Raw genomic sequence first — 17,483 nt, 5'->3', positions numbered from 1 at the left:
AGGAAGCCAAGAGCCACTGAGCAAATTTTTATGAAACCCATCAGCTACTCAAACAGCAGCTTTTAAAATCAAACATTCTAACACACCACGCCCCAAGTAATTGGATACTTACATGCTGAGGAATGACAATAGGAAAAAAATCAAGTCTTTCTTTTCCATAATTAAGCCATTTTTAAGAAGGACAGGAAACTTTGTACAGTAAAACACCACACCTCCTAATATGAAGTCTCAAACCTGAGCTGGGTGTTGCTGGCCACATTTGTTGCCCTTATGTCATGTGTTGTCATGCACAGTGCGAAGCGTGGGTCGGTCGTATGCTCAGAACCAAACTGGAGTGAAGTTTTCTGAGAAAACGCGGGCAGGTGCAGCCCAGATAACCTTGGAAGCTGCACATTTGATTTTGAATTAATTCCTGGTGATGGCGTAACATAAAATGTCCAAAAACATTTTTCCACTGCCAAGTTTATGAAGCTCATGTTGGCTACTGGATCCCATGTAGAATCACCACAAACCGGAGGGTGGGGCGTCAAGCACGTGTGATCTGAGTTGTGTAGGTGTGACCTGAAGAGGCCATCTTCGCAGCACAGCTTCTAATGAAACACAGAACACAGAGGAGAGGCATCCCTTCACCAACTAGGAATGGAAGAAAAGCAAAAGCCGTGGTTTGGTTTTGAATCCTGTCCGATGAGAACTGCAGAGTCGGGCGCTTTGATCCCTGTCACCAAAAACATCCACTAAAGTAACTGAACGTCTTTCTGTTGACAAGAAATCCCAGCTGGGAAAATAAGATATGAATACCAGGGGTGGAGGCTTGGCTCCTCGGTTTCGAGTACCTGTTCTTCTTGGAGATGACCCAGATTCAGTTCCCAGTACCCACATGGCGGTTGACCATCCCAAACTCCAGCTTCTGGGGATCTGACACCTTCCTCCTACCTTTGGGCACCAAGTATACACACAGTGCACACACATTCGGGCAACACACTCTTACACATAAAACTAAACATTTTTAAAAATACAGATTTTTAAAATAATGGCAGACAATATGATTATATGGAAAAGTACAAAATAATTTACAGACAAATTACAAATATAATTTAGTTCTACCTGTAACTCTGGGCAGATTGAGTTGAAACAGATTTTTATTATGAGCAATTAGAACAGCTGAGCTGGAATTGGTGGCACACACCTTTAATCCCAGTACTTGGGAAACAGACAGAGCGACCTCTGTGAGTTCAAGACCAGCTTGATCTATGTGCAGAATTTTAAGACAGCCAGGGCTGGGACAGGGAAAATAAAACCCACTAAAGCATTGGGGAACTACTAAGAAGAGCTTAGTATCCTAAGCTTTTGATGTTTCCTCACTGGAAGTAGGAGAGAAAGTGACATCTAACAGCAGACAAACCAAGCAAGTGCAGAGGATACCAGGCAGGTTTAGACCTAGTCACTGGTTGAGTGGCCACAGTCCAACATACCACACAGTATACACAAGTATACGTACTTCTTGTTGGAAAATGAATGGCTGCCCAGTAAAAGTGAGGGCTAACCCAAGCCAGATCAACTTCAACAGAGAACCCAGCCGGGCATCAGTTCCACCCACAGTGGACTGAGCTGATCTGCCCCTACCCTGACTGCAAGATGTCCTAGGTCAGAGAAATGGCTCCATAGGTAAAGCATGGGCCACTAGGCCTGAATCCTGAGCTCCGTCTCCAGAGCCCATGTTGTTCTTCTGACCTCTACACTGTGCATACTGTGGCACTCGTGTCCCCCCAAACCCATGGTGATAATAATAAACACAAATTTTCAAAATAATTCTATTCAGTGGATGATAAGAATCATCCAGCTATCCAGAGCTTCACTTTCTTAAAAACCGTATTTATAAGACAGCATTCTACCAAGTTACCTATCCAAAGAAACATCAAAGGATGGCTGTATCAGGTTAAGACCTGTAATTCTCACAAGTTAGAAAACTGAGGCAGGAGGATCACTGAAAATTTGAGGCCAGCCCAGGCTGCGTGCCTCAAGGCCCCCTAACTACAGATTAGAACATGCATCTCAAAATTTAAACAAAACAAAACAAAACGGGAGGATGGGAGTAAGGAATGCCAAAGAGTGAGGGGGGGTTGCCATGGTTACCTGAATTTGTGAAGCCAGAGAAACCTATGTGAGCAGAGCAGACATCAAAGCTGTGTCAGTGAAGCAGGAAACAGTAGAGGCATCTTCCGCAGGTACTCTGAGCACTCCTCCAGACCTAGCCAGACTGCAGGCCAATAACCAGCTACTTGGGGAGCTAAAAGTTCAAAATGTGTGGGATACAGAGTAAGTTCAAGACCAGACCAAGCAATTTAGTGAGACTCTTATCTCAAAATTAAAGATTAAAAAAGGGCTGGTGGGGGATGGGGAAGTGATCCTATCCGATGCCATGGCCAGTTTCCTAATTCGCTTTCAGTAAAGAGCAAGCGCGAGGACTCGAGTTTGGTTCCCCAGCACCCACATAAAAATGCTGGATGATGGGGGCTGGAGAGATGGCTCAGTGGTTAAAAGCACTGGCTGCTCTTCCAGAGGTCCTGAGTTCAATTCCCAGCAACCACATGGTGGCTCACAACCATCTGTAATGGGATCTGATGCCCTCTTCTGGTGTGTCTGAAGACAGCGACAGTGTACTTACTTAAATGTGATAAATAAATCTTTTTTAAAAAAAAATGCTGAATGATGATGCATGTACCCCTCAGTGCTGGAGGGCAGAGACAAGAAGATTCCTTGGCTGCTCAACCAATCTAGACAAATCAGTTCAAGGAGAGCTCCTGTCTCCAAAATTAAGGCAGAGGACTATTGAGGAAGACACCAACTTCAACCTCTGGCCTACACACACACACACACACACACACACACACACACACACACACACACACACACACACAGGCATACAAAGAAGGGCTGGGACTGCCGCTTAGTGGTAGAGCATTTGCCTAGATGTGGAAACCCTAGATTCAATGCCCAGAATTATAGGGGAAAAAAAACCACCATTCTGAGATCTGAACCCATGTGGCTACCTGTTCCAAACACCAGAATTACATTTACATCATCGAAGGTGCAAAAGACGTTACTTTTCTGCCAAGCCAAGGAATGTCCCACACTATCATACCTTGCCCTATGCTCCTGAAAACTTTGATCAGGAAGGACTCATGGAACACTGCCGATTATCCCACAGCACGGCTTCTTCCTCTGTGGGTTTGTCCCACATGGACCACAATGCTGGGCTGAGAACTCAACGGTCCCTGTGACAGCTTCATGGAACACACCCAGCACTAACGCCAGCTTCCTCCACTCCTTTGTGGATCGCAATATTGAAGACCTGCTGAGTCAGGCCTTAGAGTATGTCATCATCGGTCAGGAAGCAGGGTCTTTGCTGTTTGTCTCATATGACAGGGCTTTACCTACACAATGGATTAGGAAACCAGCCATGGCATGGGAGAGGGCCACTTCTATAGGAGAAATGGGTCCTCAGGCCAGAACCCCCTTTTACTTTAGGCTCTTGCCTGTAGGATATTCCCCACTATTAACCTTGTTTGTCATATGGTCTAGCCTTTGGTTTTCAGCTAATGCCTGGAGCATTTGCCTCCTAGTCTGACAGAGAATCCAGCTTCCCACCTTTACCTGTCAGTCATTTCCTGCCAGTGTTTTTTCCTCAGGTCCTCTGAGCTAGGTAAGGCCTTTCCTGGGTCCTGATGGCCCCTGAGCTGTGAGTGTGTGTGCTGACAGCCTCCTGTAGGGGCTCCTGCACCTCTGTGCCGCAGAGCCGCCTGGTGATAGGTCTTAGGTGCATCCAGTGAAATGTGTCAAGAGTTCTCTGGGGCAAACATTCTTGAATTTTGCAATGTCCAGTGCTGGGGCTTTTGATTAGAGATATTTTTCTAAGCCTCTCACAGGGCTTTAGAATAACTGGCTGTGTCTTAAGTGCCTGCCACATAACTGTGCCACACATATTTAATGCAAATGCCTTTACATTGGAGAAGCATGTGTTGATATGTAAGTAGTGAGGAGAGTCTGATAAAGGGGGTGCTGGGGGGGGATAGCTTTTTGCTTCTCATTCTTAAATTAATGAAGTGTTTCAGACGGCTGGGTCCCAAGGAACCTCTCTACTGGAAGCCTGCTTCCATCCTGAAGCATGAAAAGGAATCTTCAAACAATTAAAGAGTGGAGACTTAGACACTTTGCCGTCCTCTGCTTGCTACAGTAGATGGACCTGAGTGTTGTTTTCTTACCAGATGTGGTGTCCATACAACCTGGCTTCTATGCCTAAATCTGTTTGTTTTTTTTTTTTTTTTCAATCCTGCTTTTCAGTTTAAACAGAAGCCATAGGAAACCCAGTGCCAATATCCTGTTGACTCCCCAAAGAAGACACTGTTGGGAAGTCATGGCTTATTTCTGAGCAGTTAAAAAAGCTATCTACTGGGAGCTGCCTTCAGGAGCACCTAAAGAAATCTTCCGTTAGCATTTCCACAGACAGCAGTACACAGGTGACTCAGATGTTAGCCTAGTCTGTAAGAGCAGATCCTCTGACTCACCACCAATACCATGGGTTTAATTCATTTGTCATTGCATGCCTATGTTTGTGCGGTATCTGTGCATGTACAGATGTGTGTTTGCATGTGTGTGAGCATACACACGTGTGTACATGTGTACACTAGAGCTTACTGTCGAGTGTCTTCCTCACTACTCTTCAGGGTCTCTCAGTTGAATACAGTTCAGTGATTGGATCGCCTAGCTAGCCAGCTCACTTCAGGCATCTCCTGCCTCTGCCTCCGGAGTGCTGGGATTACAGGCAAGCAGCCTGGTATTTATGTGGGTGCCTCGGATTCAAACTCCCATTCTTACGTTTGCACAACAAACACTTTATCTACTGAGCCATCTCCCCTAGCTCTTTGTTCACTCTTTTGTGTCATGTGTCTCTAGTCTAGATATGGAGGTCTTTTGCTGGTCTTTGGCTGAAATCTAAAGTGATAGTGGGCATTAGGCTTTTGCGCAACTACTGTGGGCCTCTTCCCACATACCGTGGGAGAGCAAGCCCAGAGGCTTAGCAACCAGTGAACAGGGAACTCATTTAGAGAAAGCTGCTTTTCTTCGAATATGTTATTACTTGGAAAGCATTCTAATGTTAAGGTCCATTTCTTACCTATAATAAGTTCCCTCAGACTTCCCTGATCATTTGAGGGACCCAAGAAGCACACGCCCACCCGGCCACACCCACCCGACCAGTGGAACTAAAGGTTTATTTTCTTGTCATAAGCACACTTTATGTACTTTTTTCATTTAATTCTTTACTTATTTACTTTACATCCTGATCACTGTCCCCATCCTGATCACCCTCTCTTACAATCTGTCCCCCATCTGTTCTTCCCTTCTCCTCTGAGCAGGTGGAGCACCCCTGGTTATCCCCCGACCCTGGCACTTCAGGTCTCTGTGAGACTAGGCGCTTCCTCTCCCCCTGAGGCCAGTCAAGGCAGCCCAGCTAGAAGAACACATCCCACAGACAGGCAACAGCTTTTGGGATAGCCCCTGCTTCAGTTGTTCAGGACTCATGAAGACCAAGCTGCACATCTGCTACATATGTGTGGGGAGGCCTAGGTCCAGCCTGTGTATGTTCTCCGCCCAGCAGCTGACTCAGACAGATGCAAACACCGACAGCCAAACAGTGGCTGGAGCTTGGGGATTCTTATGGAAGAACAGGAGGAAGGACTGTGGGCCCTGAAGGGGACAGGAACTCCACAGAAAGACCAACAGAGTCAACTACCCTGGACCCCCGGACCCTTGGGGTCTTAAAGACTGAACCACCAACTAAAGAACATACACTTCATGTACTTATTTTTTTTCTTTTCTATTTTTTTGAGCTGGGGACCGAACCCAGGGCCTTAAGCTTTGCTAGGCAAGCGCTCTACCACTGAGCTAAATCCCCAACCCATGTACTTATTTTTTAAAGGTATATTTATTTTATGTATGTGAGTGCACTGTAGCTGTCTTCAGACACACCAGAAGAGGGCATGAGATCCCATTACAGATGGTTGTGAGCCACCATGTGGCTGCTGGGATTTGAACTCAGGACCTCTGGAAGAGCAGTCATTGCTCTTAACCACTGAGCCATCTCTCCAGCCTCCTTTCATGTACTTCTAATAAGACTTTCCACAAAGTGAGATCAGTGTGTTTTGGCTTATCACCGTGGAAGGCAAATTCGTTTCATTATTTTCCCAGGAATATGGGAAGCACAATTATTTTCAGTTGTCACTCAAACATTATTAAAATGATGGCAATGAATAAATTCAAGAACAGAAGATAAAGAGCTAAGATGAATTGTTGCAGAAGATTTAAATGGAGATCTCCATTTCTGGACAAGATAGCATGTTTGTATTCTTCCTACCAAGAACACTTGTGTGTCTTATGTAGAACAACATGCCAGTGAGTTCCCTGTGTTATTTTGGGTCTTATATACCTACATCTCACCAGAAGTGGCAAAAGGTACAGACTAGAAACACCAAAAGCCAGTGGCTCTCAACCTTCCCAATGCTGTGACCCTTAATTCCTCATGCTGTGGTGACCCCCCAACCATAAAATTATTTTCACTGCTACTTCATAACTGTAATTTTGCTGCTGCTAGTGAAAAACTCTGTTTTGTGATCTTAGGTGACCCCTGTGAAAGGGTCCTTTGACCCCCAAAAGAGTTGCAACCCACACATTGAGAACCATTTCTTACATAGCCCTGGCTGTCCTGGAACTCACTGTGTAAACCAGGCCATCCTCAAACTCACAGAAACCCACCTGCCTTTGCCTCCCAAGGGCTGGAATTAAAGGAGCGCACCACTATACCCAGCCATAAACAATTGTGTAACCGATGATTTTATAAAGAGTCTCAGTGGGGAACAATCTCCACAAGTGCGAAAGACCTGAAATTTTCAATAATGGAAATTAACTCACCAGATGGGTTCAGCAGCAACATGGCGTGGGCAGGGGAAACACCTGCTTGTCTGCCAATTTTACTCTTTAGGCCATTTCACTATCCTGCTTCTGCTTTCTCATAGGGCCAGCAAGCCAGTCCATCCCCAGTCAGGGGGTCTTTGGGACACTTTAAGAGCGACATGTTTGGGTAGTAAGTGTGTTTATGGCAGGGACATGGATGAGGTGGCAACCCTATGTTCACAGTCAGCTTCTTAATGAACTTAAACACCACATAACTTATTAACATCATGCATTTTATACCCAAACAATAAATTGCTTGGCATACGAGCATTAGGAAGTGAGTTAAGATACGTACCTAGGACATATATGAAAAAGCCAGGCGTAGCAGCATATGACTGTAATCCCAGCGCTGGGGAGGCAAAACTGGGGCTCACTAGCCAGCTAGTCTAAATCAGTGAGCTTCAGGTTGTGGGCACATGGAAACTGCCTGTTTGCAAAGGACAGAGGACTGAGGCTCTGCTGTAGACATAGGAAAACCATCCAGGGAAGAAAGCTTCACATGCTGGAGGGTGGAAGATGGGCAGAGCTGGAAAGTAAGATCAGAAAAAGAAACACTGGCTCTGAGAAAGGAAAATGCTGATTGAAGATACTTTTCTCTTTTCTTCTTCTTTCCTTCTTTCCTTCCTTCCTTCCTTCCTTCCTTCCTTCCTTCCTTCCTTCCTTCCTTTATTTCCGTCTTCTTTCCTTCTTTTCTCCTCTTCCTCCTCCTCCGAGACATTTATCCCTAGCTGGCCTTGAACTCCCTATGTAGCTGAAGATGACCTTGAATTTCTGGTCTTTCTATGCTCATCTTCTGAGTACTAGGATTAAAGGCATTTGCCACCATGTTCTGTTTATGAAGTGCGGGGGGATCGAATCCACACCCTCTTACAAGGCACCTTGCTCATTGAGCTACACGCACCCCCGCCCCTATTCCCAAGACATCTTATTTAAGGGGAGATAAAGAAAACTGTATCTCTCCTCATCTGCTGAAAAGAAGAACAATCCGAGATGAATGATTGAAGGCTCAGAAAGATGTGGTATGAAGACCCAGAACAGCTAAACCAAAATTTCAAACGTGCTACTTAAAGCTGTAAAATAACGAATGGTCCACCAGGTGGCAGTGTCTACGGAGGCTCCCGTATCCCATCAGCCTTGGCGCTCGGGGTGGAAGAAGGCGTGGAGATGACTCTCTGGCACTCAAGGCCTCTACTTGCCTGTCCCGACTGACGTTGGGCAACAAAGATGGCGGCGGGAACCAGCAATTACTGGGAAGGTGAGGGCGAGGCCTCTGAGTGGGTCCCGCCGGGTGCAGAGGGGACTTAGTGAGGCTGGATCTTGAGGGGAGCAGCAGAGGGAAAAGCCAGGCCTCAGGAACGGCCATACTTCTGGATGAGTTTGTCCGAGAGGAACCCTGGGCCTGGGAACTTGGGGAAGGAGCTGGGGCGGAGTGAACCGGACCTGGGAAGGGGTTGGGTCTCTCAGAGTGGAGGGAGCCAGGATGGAGAGGAAGAGGCGCCTGAGGCTCCAGATGGAAGTGTCTGAAGGGTGGTGAGGTTCTCAGGATGGGGCTGCGGGACGAGCTCTTGGGAGAATGTTGAGCGACAAGATCCAGAGCCCGGAAGATGAGTAGTCAGAACCTTGCAGTTGAGGTCACTGTCAGAAAACTAAGAGTGAGGTGGAACTTGTCTGTGCCGGCCTTGCGGGGAGTTTGAGTGGACTGTCTCCTCCTGGACCCCAACTGGCAATTTGAGATTGAGACTTTATTAACGACTGGATGACAGAATACGGAAAATAAATACCTTCTGCCCTGGACTCCAAGATCGGTTTTGTTAAAAGTGATAGTAAAAGGGTTCTAATGAATACATTTGCCATTCTTCTCCCGCCAAGAAAACATTCAGTTGTGTTCTTTAATTCCTGAAAATCTGGCCCATTCAAGTGAGGCCACACAAAACTTTCCTAGACCACAGTGATCCAAGAAGATCAGAAATGGCACCCTTTTTTCATTTAACTGTTTGCTTCCTTATTTATTTATTTATTTAGTTAGTTAGTTTTTAAACCTTTTCCTCTTTTTGTCCCATGAAGCCCCTGGAAAATATGGTATTGTCACCATCAGCCAGTAGGTCTAAGGGACTGAATTTTATGTTATGTCATATTTTCAAAATGCTTTGTGTTTGTTTTCCATTAGACTGAATAAATAAATAGAATTACAGAGAAACATGTATTTAAAATGCCCATTGGAAATATGGTTGTAGCTAGAATTTCTTTTTAAACGATGTAGAAGTGGCTGCTGGCACCTCTGATGGTCATTAGGCTATGGGTTTTTGAAACGTTTTGCTGTTACTAATTAGAGCAGGCTGTTACTGACAATATACCTTGTACCAGATGCTTTAAGCATGCATAGAAAAACTGAAGCCCTGAGGTTTTTAAGTTAACTGAAATGTCTATAAATCTCAAAGACAGTAGGTGGCTGAGCTGTCATTGACAGTGGGATTTGGTCTCTGGGTAGGTGTATTCCACCATATAATTCTGCTTCCTGCCTTTGATTGCAAAATGTAGTGAAACAGTGTCTTGATATTCTTTAGTCCTGAGACATTCTTACATTATTCCTACCTGTATTTTACTCCTTTCATTTGAACTCCACCATGAACACACACACACACACACACACACACACACACACACACACACACACACACCCGGGTTTCCAAGTATGGCTTCTTTCATTTAGCCCTTTAGAAACCAAGCTGCTATACCAGTTTATCTGATCGCTTCTACTTTTAAAACATACGTTTAAAAAAAAAAAAAAAAAACCTGTCACAGTTGTATTTAGTTGTATTTTGTCTTGTTCATAGTGTATTGTTTGTTTTTACTGGACCCCTCAATGTTTTTGAAAAAGCAATTTTTATTTATTTGTTAATTTGCTTTTTCCTTGTGTTTAATTGCTAAGATGTCTTGCCTGTATGGAAAAAAAAAGTTCCAAATTCCTAACACTTTTGAAACATAAAAAGAAAAATGTGTCAAAAAGAATGCTGGCTTCTTACAGTTAGCAGGTAAACCGATGTGAGGAAAACAAACATCTGCATTTCCCCGTGATTTATATTCTCTCCTTGTTGCCCTTCAAGTTATAACAGATGGTTATTACCGTAAGAGTATTCTCAGGGATGTTGTGGCACTGGCTGTCAAGCTGTCTTTGAAAGAAAAGTGACAGGTTGTGTCTCCCACAATGGCTTCCCTCACTGCTCCCTCTGAAGGTTACTTAGCCAGTTTACTTTCTTAGATACGCCTTTGGTTTCTGAGTAACTAGATCAGAGATCATTATGTGATCCTTTTCATAGTTGGCTTTCTTAAAATAGTCATGAATTTAATGTCTACTGATGGACTACTGATTTACTTTTGTCATTTTCTTAAAGATCTTAGGAAACAAGCTCGACAGCTGGAAAATGAACTTGACCTGAAACTAGTTTCCTTCAGTAAACTGTGTACGAGTTACAGTCACAGCAGCGCCCGGGATGGAGGCCGCGATAGGTATAGGTACTGCCAGATTCATATGCCTTAAACTCGGTGATGCTTTTATAAGGAAACTGACATGTAGACCTCTGTGACTGGGTCTGCTGCTGAACTGTGGACGTTTCGATTTCCTTGTCATTATCTTTGTGTCTCTGTCTGTATGTGTGTGTCTTACTGAAATTCTTCCTAATTCATGAGGCCAGCATTTATCTGATCTTAGACAAACGGTGATAGCTCAGGAGAAACATCTAGAGTGTATCAATAGTTTGAAAGCCAGGCCTGTACACCTTTGCCAGCACTAGGAGGATAAGACAGGGGACACATGATGTAAATTCATTCTGGGCTCCATGGCAAAGCCAAAGAAATTTCATTCTCGGTCCTCAGAAATGTCTGGTTTGCCCACATGGTTTTTGTTTTCTCTTGTTTTGTTTTTGTATTTCAAGATAGAGTTTGTCCCTGTAGCCCTGGCTGTCCTGGAACTCTCCCTGTAGACCAGGCTGGCCTTGAACTCAGAGATCCCCTGCTTCTGCCTCCAGGGCTGCTGCACCACCACCCTCTGGCTGATGGCTTTGTTTTCTAATTTCTGAGTGGAACTGAGGAGCTGCCCAATGCTCTGTGTCTGGGACCTGTAGTCTCCAGCTCTGGAAAGTGAGGACGGACAGTCTATGCTCAGTGTTCATTTTGATTGCCAGATCGGAAGCATATCAGTGAATAAGGTCATCAGTGGACAGGACTTTTCTTCTAGGCACCTTGGGACTTTCTTTTCTGTATGTTGAGAGCCAAGGGCTCTCACACCTACTAAGTGAAGTAAATTCAGCTGAATCCTAATGTAGAGAATGAGGGGTTTGGGTGGGTTTTTTTTTTTTAATTAATTTATTTGTTTTATATACATACATTGTCATTGTTTTCAGATACACTCGAAGAAGTTCCATTACAGATGGTTGTGAGCCACCACGTGGTTGCTGGGATTGAATTCAGGGCCTCTGGAAGAGCAGTCAGTGCTCATAACCAGCCCTGACAATGAGTTTTTTTAAAACCAGTTCCCTAGTCTTCTCTACTGTCCTAAGAATAGTGAATATGGAATATTGAGTAGTAGAGATTGCCCTGTTACTCATTCATTCAGCAAATATTTAAAGAGCAGCAGATACAGTGTGCCAGGTGCCAGGTATATGTGTATGACAGGACACGCAGTTTCCTTCTTGGTCTCTAGTGGCTCATTGTTCTCTTCAGCGCCCCTTGTAGGGGGGGTTCAGAAAGCAGCATAGAGAGCTGTTCTGTGGTTGCACCTCATAGGAGATACCCTTACAACCTGGATTTATGACACATAATAAAAAACTGACCAGTTTCCACTTTGATCACTGTGCAGCCCAAGTCGGAATCAACCCTGTTACCCTCCTACCTCAGCCTTCCAAGTACTGGAATTATATGTGTGTACCATCATGCCTGCCTAAGAACTAGATATTTTTATGTCGTGCTACAAGGCATAGAGATGGGAATGTCTGAAGAAGAAATAAAGCTTTAAGACCTAGTTAAGCATCTAAAATAAGAATCCTTATTAAAGCCAGGCACGACACATGCCTATAGTCCCACACTGAGAGAATGGAACAGAAAGACCACAAGTTCCAGGCTAGCTTGACCTATGTGTACAAAACAAGCCTCTGTCTTTAAGGGAAAAATAATCTGGGGCCAGAGGTATGACTGCTTTTGCAGCTATAGGTTTGATTCCCAGCAACTACATGGCCACATTTACAAATGCTTATAATCCAAGTCCAGGGACTCTGGTGCCCTCTGGTCTCTTCCAGCTCTGACTACACATGACACACATAAACTCATGCAGGCAAACAAGCATACTCATAAATAAAGTAAAATAAATACTGGGGTGGTTTTTTTTGTTTGTTTGTTTTGGGTTTTTTTGTTTTTTTTTTTGTTTTTTCCAGAGCTGAGGACTGAACCCAGGGCCTTGCGCTTGCTAGGCAAGCGCTCTACCACTGAGCTAAATCCTCAACCCCATAAATACTGTTTTTAAAAGTTCTTACTAGCCACGTTTAGCAGCTTCACTGATGGTTTCATTGCGACAGTAAATATTTGAAGGAACAGTGGTCCCTGGGTTCTTTTGATGTTGAGTGGTTGACTTAGTCTTTGAGTTGCCACATCCAAATGCTGTTGGGAGCAGGACTAGGTCTCCACTCGGGTCGGAGAGTGTGGTCCATTTGGTTGTGTTGGGAATAACTGATCTGCATTAAACTGCTTGTGTGATCATGGGTACTGTATGTTCTGACAAAAGGCATTGGTTTTTGAGAAGAGACAAATGAAACTTTTAGAATTTGCATCTGTCAGACATCTTTCATCTGTGAAAAGTCATATTTCTGTCTGGCTGTTCTGATATGAAGAGACGGTAAACACATTCCTGGGAACTCTGAGGCAGATGTGTGTTGTGAGCGGAGGGGGGGTTGGTCTGACCGCACGCTGGCCTCAGCTTTGTTAGCCTGAATGCTATCTGCTGATTCCTGAGTAACTCTTATCAGGTCATTTAAATCTCTTTTCTTTTTGATAAGAGTCAATAAAGGAAGAGAGAATTTAAAGGCATAAGAAACTGTATGCCTTTTTGGAGAAAAGCTAAAGATTATTTCCTCTTAGACCCCATAGTGTAATCTGTAACCAATTTTTCCCCTTTACTATTATAAGAAGTTTTTTGCTGCTTTTCCATTCTTTCAAATTCAGAATTTTAGTTGCTTACAATATTCTTTAGCATTTGGAGAGTGGTAAACAGCATTTGGAATGTCTTTATGTCATTTACACTTCTTACCGTTTTATAGGATGTGTGGAGTTCTTTTTTCATTGATTACTTTTTCACTTTATATCCTGATGGTGGCCTCCCCACCCCCAGTCCCACTCTTACAAATCCTTCCCCTCATTATCTCTCCCCTTCTCAGTGACTGGGAAACCCAGTCAGGACTAAGCTCATCCTCTGTGACTGAGGCCCAACCAGACAGTTCATTTAGAGGAGAGGAATTCAGTGGCAGCAACAGAGCCAGAGACAGCCTCCACTCCAGTGATTAGGGGACCCACGTGAAGGCCAAGCTGCACATTTGCTACAAATGTGTAGGGGGCCTAGGGCCATCCTGAGCATGCTCTTTGGTTGGTGGTTCAGTCTCTGTGAGCCCCATGTTAGTCAGGGCCTCTGTGACCCAGGTTAGTTGACTCTGTAGGTCTTCTTGTGGTATCCTTGAACCCTCCAGCTTGCTCAATTCTATCTCCAACTCTTCCACAAGCTGATGTTTGGCTGTGGGTCTCTGCATCCCTCTCCATCCGCCGCCATATAAAGCCTCTCGGGAGACAGTTATGCTAGGCTCCAGTCAGCAAGCATTGCAGAGTAGCATTGATAGTGTCAGGGGTTGACCCTCCCGTTGGATAGGTCTTAAGTTGGGGCAGTCATTGGTTGGCCGTTACCTCAATCTCTGCTCTATCTTTTATCCTGTGTATCTTGAAGACAGCATAGATTTTAGGTTGAAGGTTTTGTGGGTGGGTTGTTGTCTCCCTCCCTCCACTGGAAGTCCTGCCTGGCTATAGGAGGTGACCACTTCAGTCTCCATAACTCTCACTTGTAGGCGTCTCTAGGGTCACCCCCATAGACCCCAGGAGCTTCCCCATCCCAAGGCTCTAGCTAGTCTCAGAGATGTTCCCCCATCAGTTTCTATTCTTACTCCCAGTCCTCTCCTGCCCCCCCAACACCTGATCCCTGTTCTCTTCCTCACCCCCTCTCCTACCCTGTTCCCTCCCTCCATCCACCTCAGATGACTATTTTGTTTCCCCTTGTGACTGGGACTCACACATCCTCCCTTGGGCCCTCTTTATTATTTAGTGTCTTTGGGTCTGTGGATTGTAGGTAGCATGGATATCCTGTACTTGGTGGCTAATGTCCACTTATCAGTGATACACGCCATGCATGTCCTTCTGGGTCTGGGTCACCTCACTCGGGATGATATTTTCTAGTTCAGGACAATGTATAGGAGTCACTTCTCTCCCTACCATGTGGATCCCAGTAACTGAGCTCAGGGCACCAGGCTTGGCAGCAGGCACCTTTGTCCCCTGAGCCCTTTTGCTGACCATAAAATCATGATCTTTAAAGAAAGAGAAGTAATGCTTTGGAGTTTATTTGATCTCTTTAAGAAAAATTGCCTGATTATTTTAAGGATGTTTTAAAGGGCTAAGTAATGGATGTTTAATTGAACTTCTCTTCAGTTCTGACACAACACCCTTATTAAATGGATCAAGCCAAGACAGGATGTTCGAGACAATGGCCATTGAAATTGAACAGCTTTTGGCAAGGGTAAGTGCTTTTGGGCAAACACTAGTTGGCTGTTAGATGTGTTCTGCACCGTACTGCTCACTGAGAAACCTGTTCATGCTCGCGTGCTCCTCCTCTGACCACTCGCATTTTAATGGCGGCCATCCAGATTGTAACATGTCATTTGTGGGAACTGCTGGTTGACTGGGTCTTGTCTTGTTTACTGTCATCCAAGAGGACATACAGGCAGAAAATTTGCTTGAGCTGTGTTTAGTGCTTTTAAAACTATTTTCCTTTTCTTTCTAGCTTACAGGAGTAAACGACAAAATGGCAGAGTATACTCACAGTGCAGGGGTGCCCTCCCTGAACGCAGCCCTGATGCACACGCTACAGCGACACAGAGACATTCTGCAGGTGGCGTATGGGGCATCGTGTCTTCGTGGGCCTGAGGTGGCTGGAGAGGAGTAACTGACTGTGGTTACAGTGTTTTTCTAGCAGATATCAAAAGTATAACAAAGCATCATCAGTGTGTAAAGGTTTATTAGTGGGTAAAGTACAGATGCACAGATTGGAAGGCAAATGTTTTTATCACTGAGAAAGTTAACCATGTGATTTAAGAACTCTTCAAAAAGTGGTACCCAACTTCAAATCCTAGCACTCAGGAGTTAGGCAGGCCAGTTTCAGTGAGTGCAAGGCCAATTTAGTCTACATAGTGAGTTCCAGATCAGCCAGGGCCACACCGTGAGACACTGTCTCGTGGTGGTGGTGGTGGTGGTGGTGGTGGTAATAGGAGAGATGGCTCCATGGGTCAGAGTGCTTGCTATGAATGCAAGAGGACCTGAGTTCAAATCCCTAGAACCCATATAAAAGCCAGGCATGGCCATGTGTATCTGCAACCTCAACCTTTTAGGAAATGAAGACAGATGATCGTAAGGACTTGCCGACCAGCTATCCTAGCCAAATGAGCAAGCTTTAGATTCATTGAGAGACTTAAAAACGAGGTGGAGAACAATAGAAGAAGATACCCGTGTTCATTTCTGGCCTCTACACACATGTGCATAGGAAACACACATGCACACACCTAAACAAAGAGGAATGTTTTCCATACTTTTCTTTTTTACAGACATACATATATGCATTTCTTTGTTTATGTGTGTCAGTGTACATGTGTGGCGGTCAGAGGACACCTTACAGAACTCAGTTCTAGTTTCCACCGTGTAAGTTCTTGGGATTGAACTCAGGTTGTCAGGCTTGGCAGCAAATGCCTTTCTCTGCAGATCCATCTTTCTGTTTCATACATAGGAATCTGAGTACGGTAGCACACAGCTGTAACCCCAGCACTTGCGAGATACAGGGAGGTGGAGTGCCACAAGTTGGAAGTTAACTTGGTGTGCATAGTGAATTCCAAGCCAGCCAAGGATACATAGTAAACCTCATCTTAAAGGGGAATGGGGTGGGGACAGGGGGACAACAGCAAGGAGCAGAATTATAACTCAGAGGTAGAGTTTGTGATTAGTGTGCACAAGGCCCCACATCCCACCTCCAGAAGGCCAGGTACACGCCCATCACTCATTCACCCAGAGAGAAGGACCAACAATTGAGAGTTGGGGTTGTGGTCAGTGGTAAAACACTAGACGTGCTCTCACTAAAGAGAAGGGGAGTGAGTGGGGCAGACAGCTCTGGTGGCAGAATATACACAAAGCCCTGAGTTCAGTTCCCAATTCTCCTGGCTTAGGTCTAGAATCCCAGCATTTAAAAAGAAGACACAGGAGAATCAGAAAGTCAAGGCTAGACCAGGCTGTTAGACCCTGACTCAGGAAAGAAGAGAACAAAAGAAGAAAAGAGTACTTACAATCGCCATAGACGCCTGACAGCGCTTGGGGGCTTGTCATTAGTACAGTTAGTAAAAATCAACAACAAAACCTGAGGTAAATATTTGAAAGGAAGAGGCAAATTCATAACATGATAAGTTCATATATATCTGATACACCAAGAAAATTAAATGATAAAAGTTAGAGACAAACTCAGCAAGCCATTGTCCTCTGTATGCACAGTGACCCATTAGAGCAGAGAATGAGTGTGAGTGAGGCCCTTGTTCAGTCATTGGCACCAAAAGTGAAACACACAGGTGTGATGTCCACCTGTAATCCCTGTACTTGGGAGGTAGAGACCAGAAGATCAGGAGTTCAAAGCCAGCTTGGGGGATAAATGAAACTTTACACATACATGTATAAAGGAAAAAAATAGGAAATTATTTCTCTTTGGAGTAGGCGTTATGCTCTGGCTTTGTAGTAAATACTTGTCCCTGACTTTTAATCCCCCTGCCTCAACCTCTAAATACTGAAGTTTTAAGCATGTGCTTGTATTTAGATCTTTGTGGGTTTTTTTTAAATTAATTAATTAATTTTATTTTTGAGACAGTTGCCTTTACCACAAACTGGCCTTGAATTCCTGATCCTCTTATTCCAAGTACTGGAATTACAACTACACCACCAAATCTGACTTTCTTTACTTATTTTAGATAATGAAAGATGATACCAAAGTTCATTTAAAAAGCATATAAATCAACCAAAAATAAAGTTTAATATAGTTCTGAAAGCGAGAAGAAGAGTAATTCTATCCAATATTAAAACCTATTAAAAAACTAATATTGGGGTCTGGAGAGTTGGCTCAGCAATTAAGAGCACTGTCTGCTCTT

The 17,483-nt window shown here is 44.4% G+C and overlaps 1 protein-coding gene across 3 annotated transcripts in view; it reads left to right on the top strand.

Annotated features, from left to right (window-relative positions):
* Positions 1-8,139: 8,139 nt before the first annotated feature.
* Positions 8,140-17,483, top strand: part of Gosr1 (golgi SNAP receptor complex member 1) — a 35,807-nt gene continuing 26,463 nt past the window's right edge. Inside the window, exons 1-4 of one of the 3 annotated variants that reach the window (XM_032912090.1) lie at positions 8,140-8,263; positions 10,401-10,515; positions 14,740-14,827; positions 15,092-15,199. In XM_032912090.1, the coding sequence (XP_032767981.1) occupies positions 8,233-8,263; positions 10,401-10,515; positions 14,740-14,827; positions 15,092-15,199 (342 nt within the window). In that variant the 5' untranslated portion in view covers positions 8,140-8,232. Of the gene's footprint in view, positions 8,264-10,400; positions 10,522-14,739; positions 14,828-15,091; positions 15,200-17,483 lie in introns of all 3 variants that reach the window. The other 2 variants (XM_032912089.1, XM_032912091.1) reach the window with 2 other exon arrangements.

This window comes from Rattus rattus, chromosome 9, assembly GCF_011064425.1.
Source record: "Rattus rattus isolate New Zealand chromosome 9, Rrattus_CSIRO_v1, whole genome shotgun sequence".
NCBI lineage: Eukaryota > Metazoa > Chordata > Mammalia > Rodentia > Muridae > Rattus > Rattus rattus.
The sequence above is the reverse complement of the archived record's forward strand: the minus strand, read 5'-3'. Positions and strand labels throughout refer to the sequence as shown.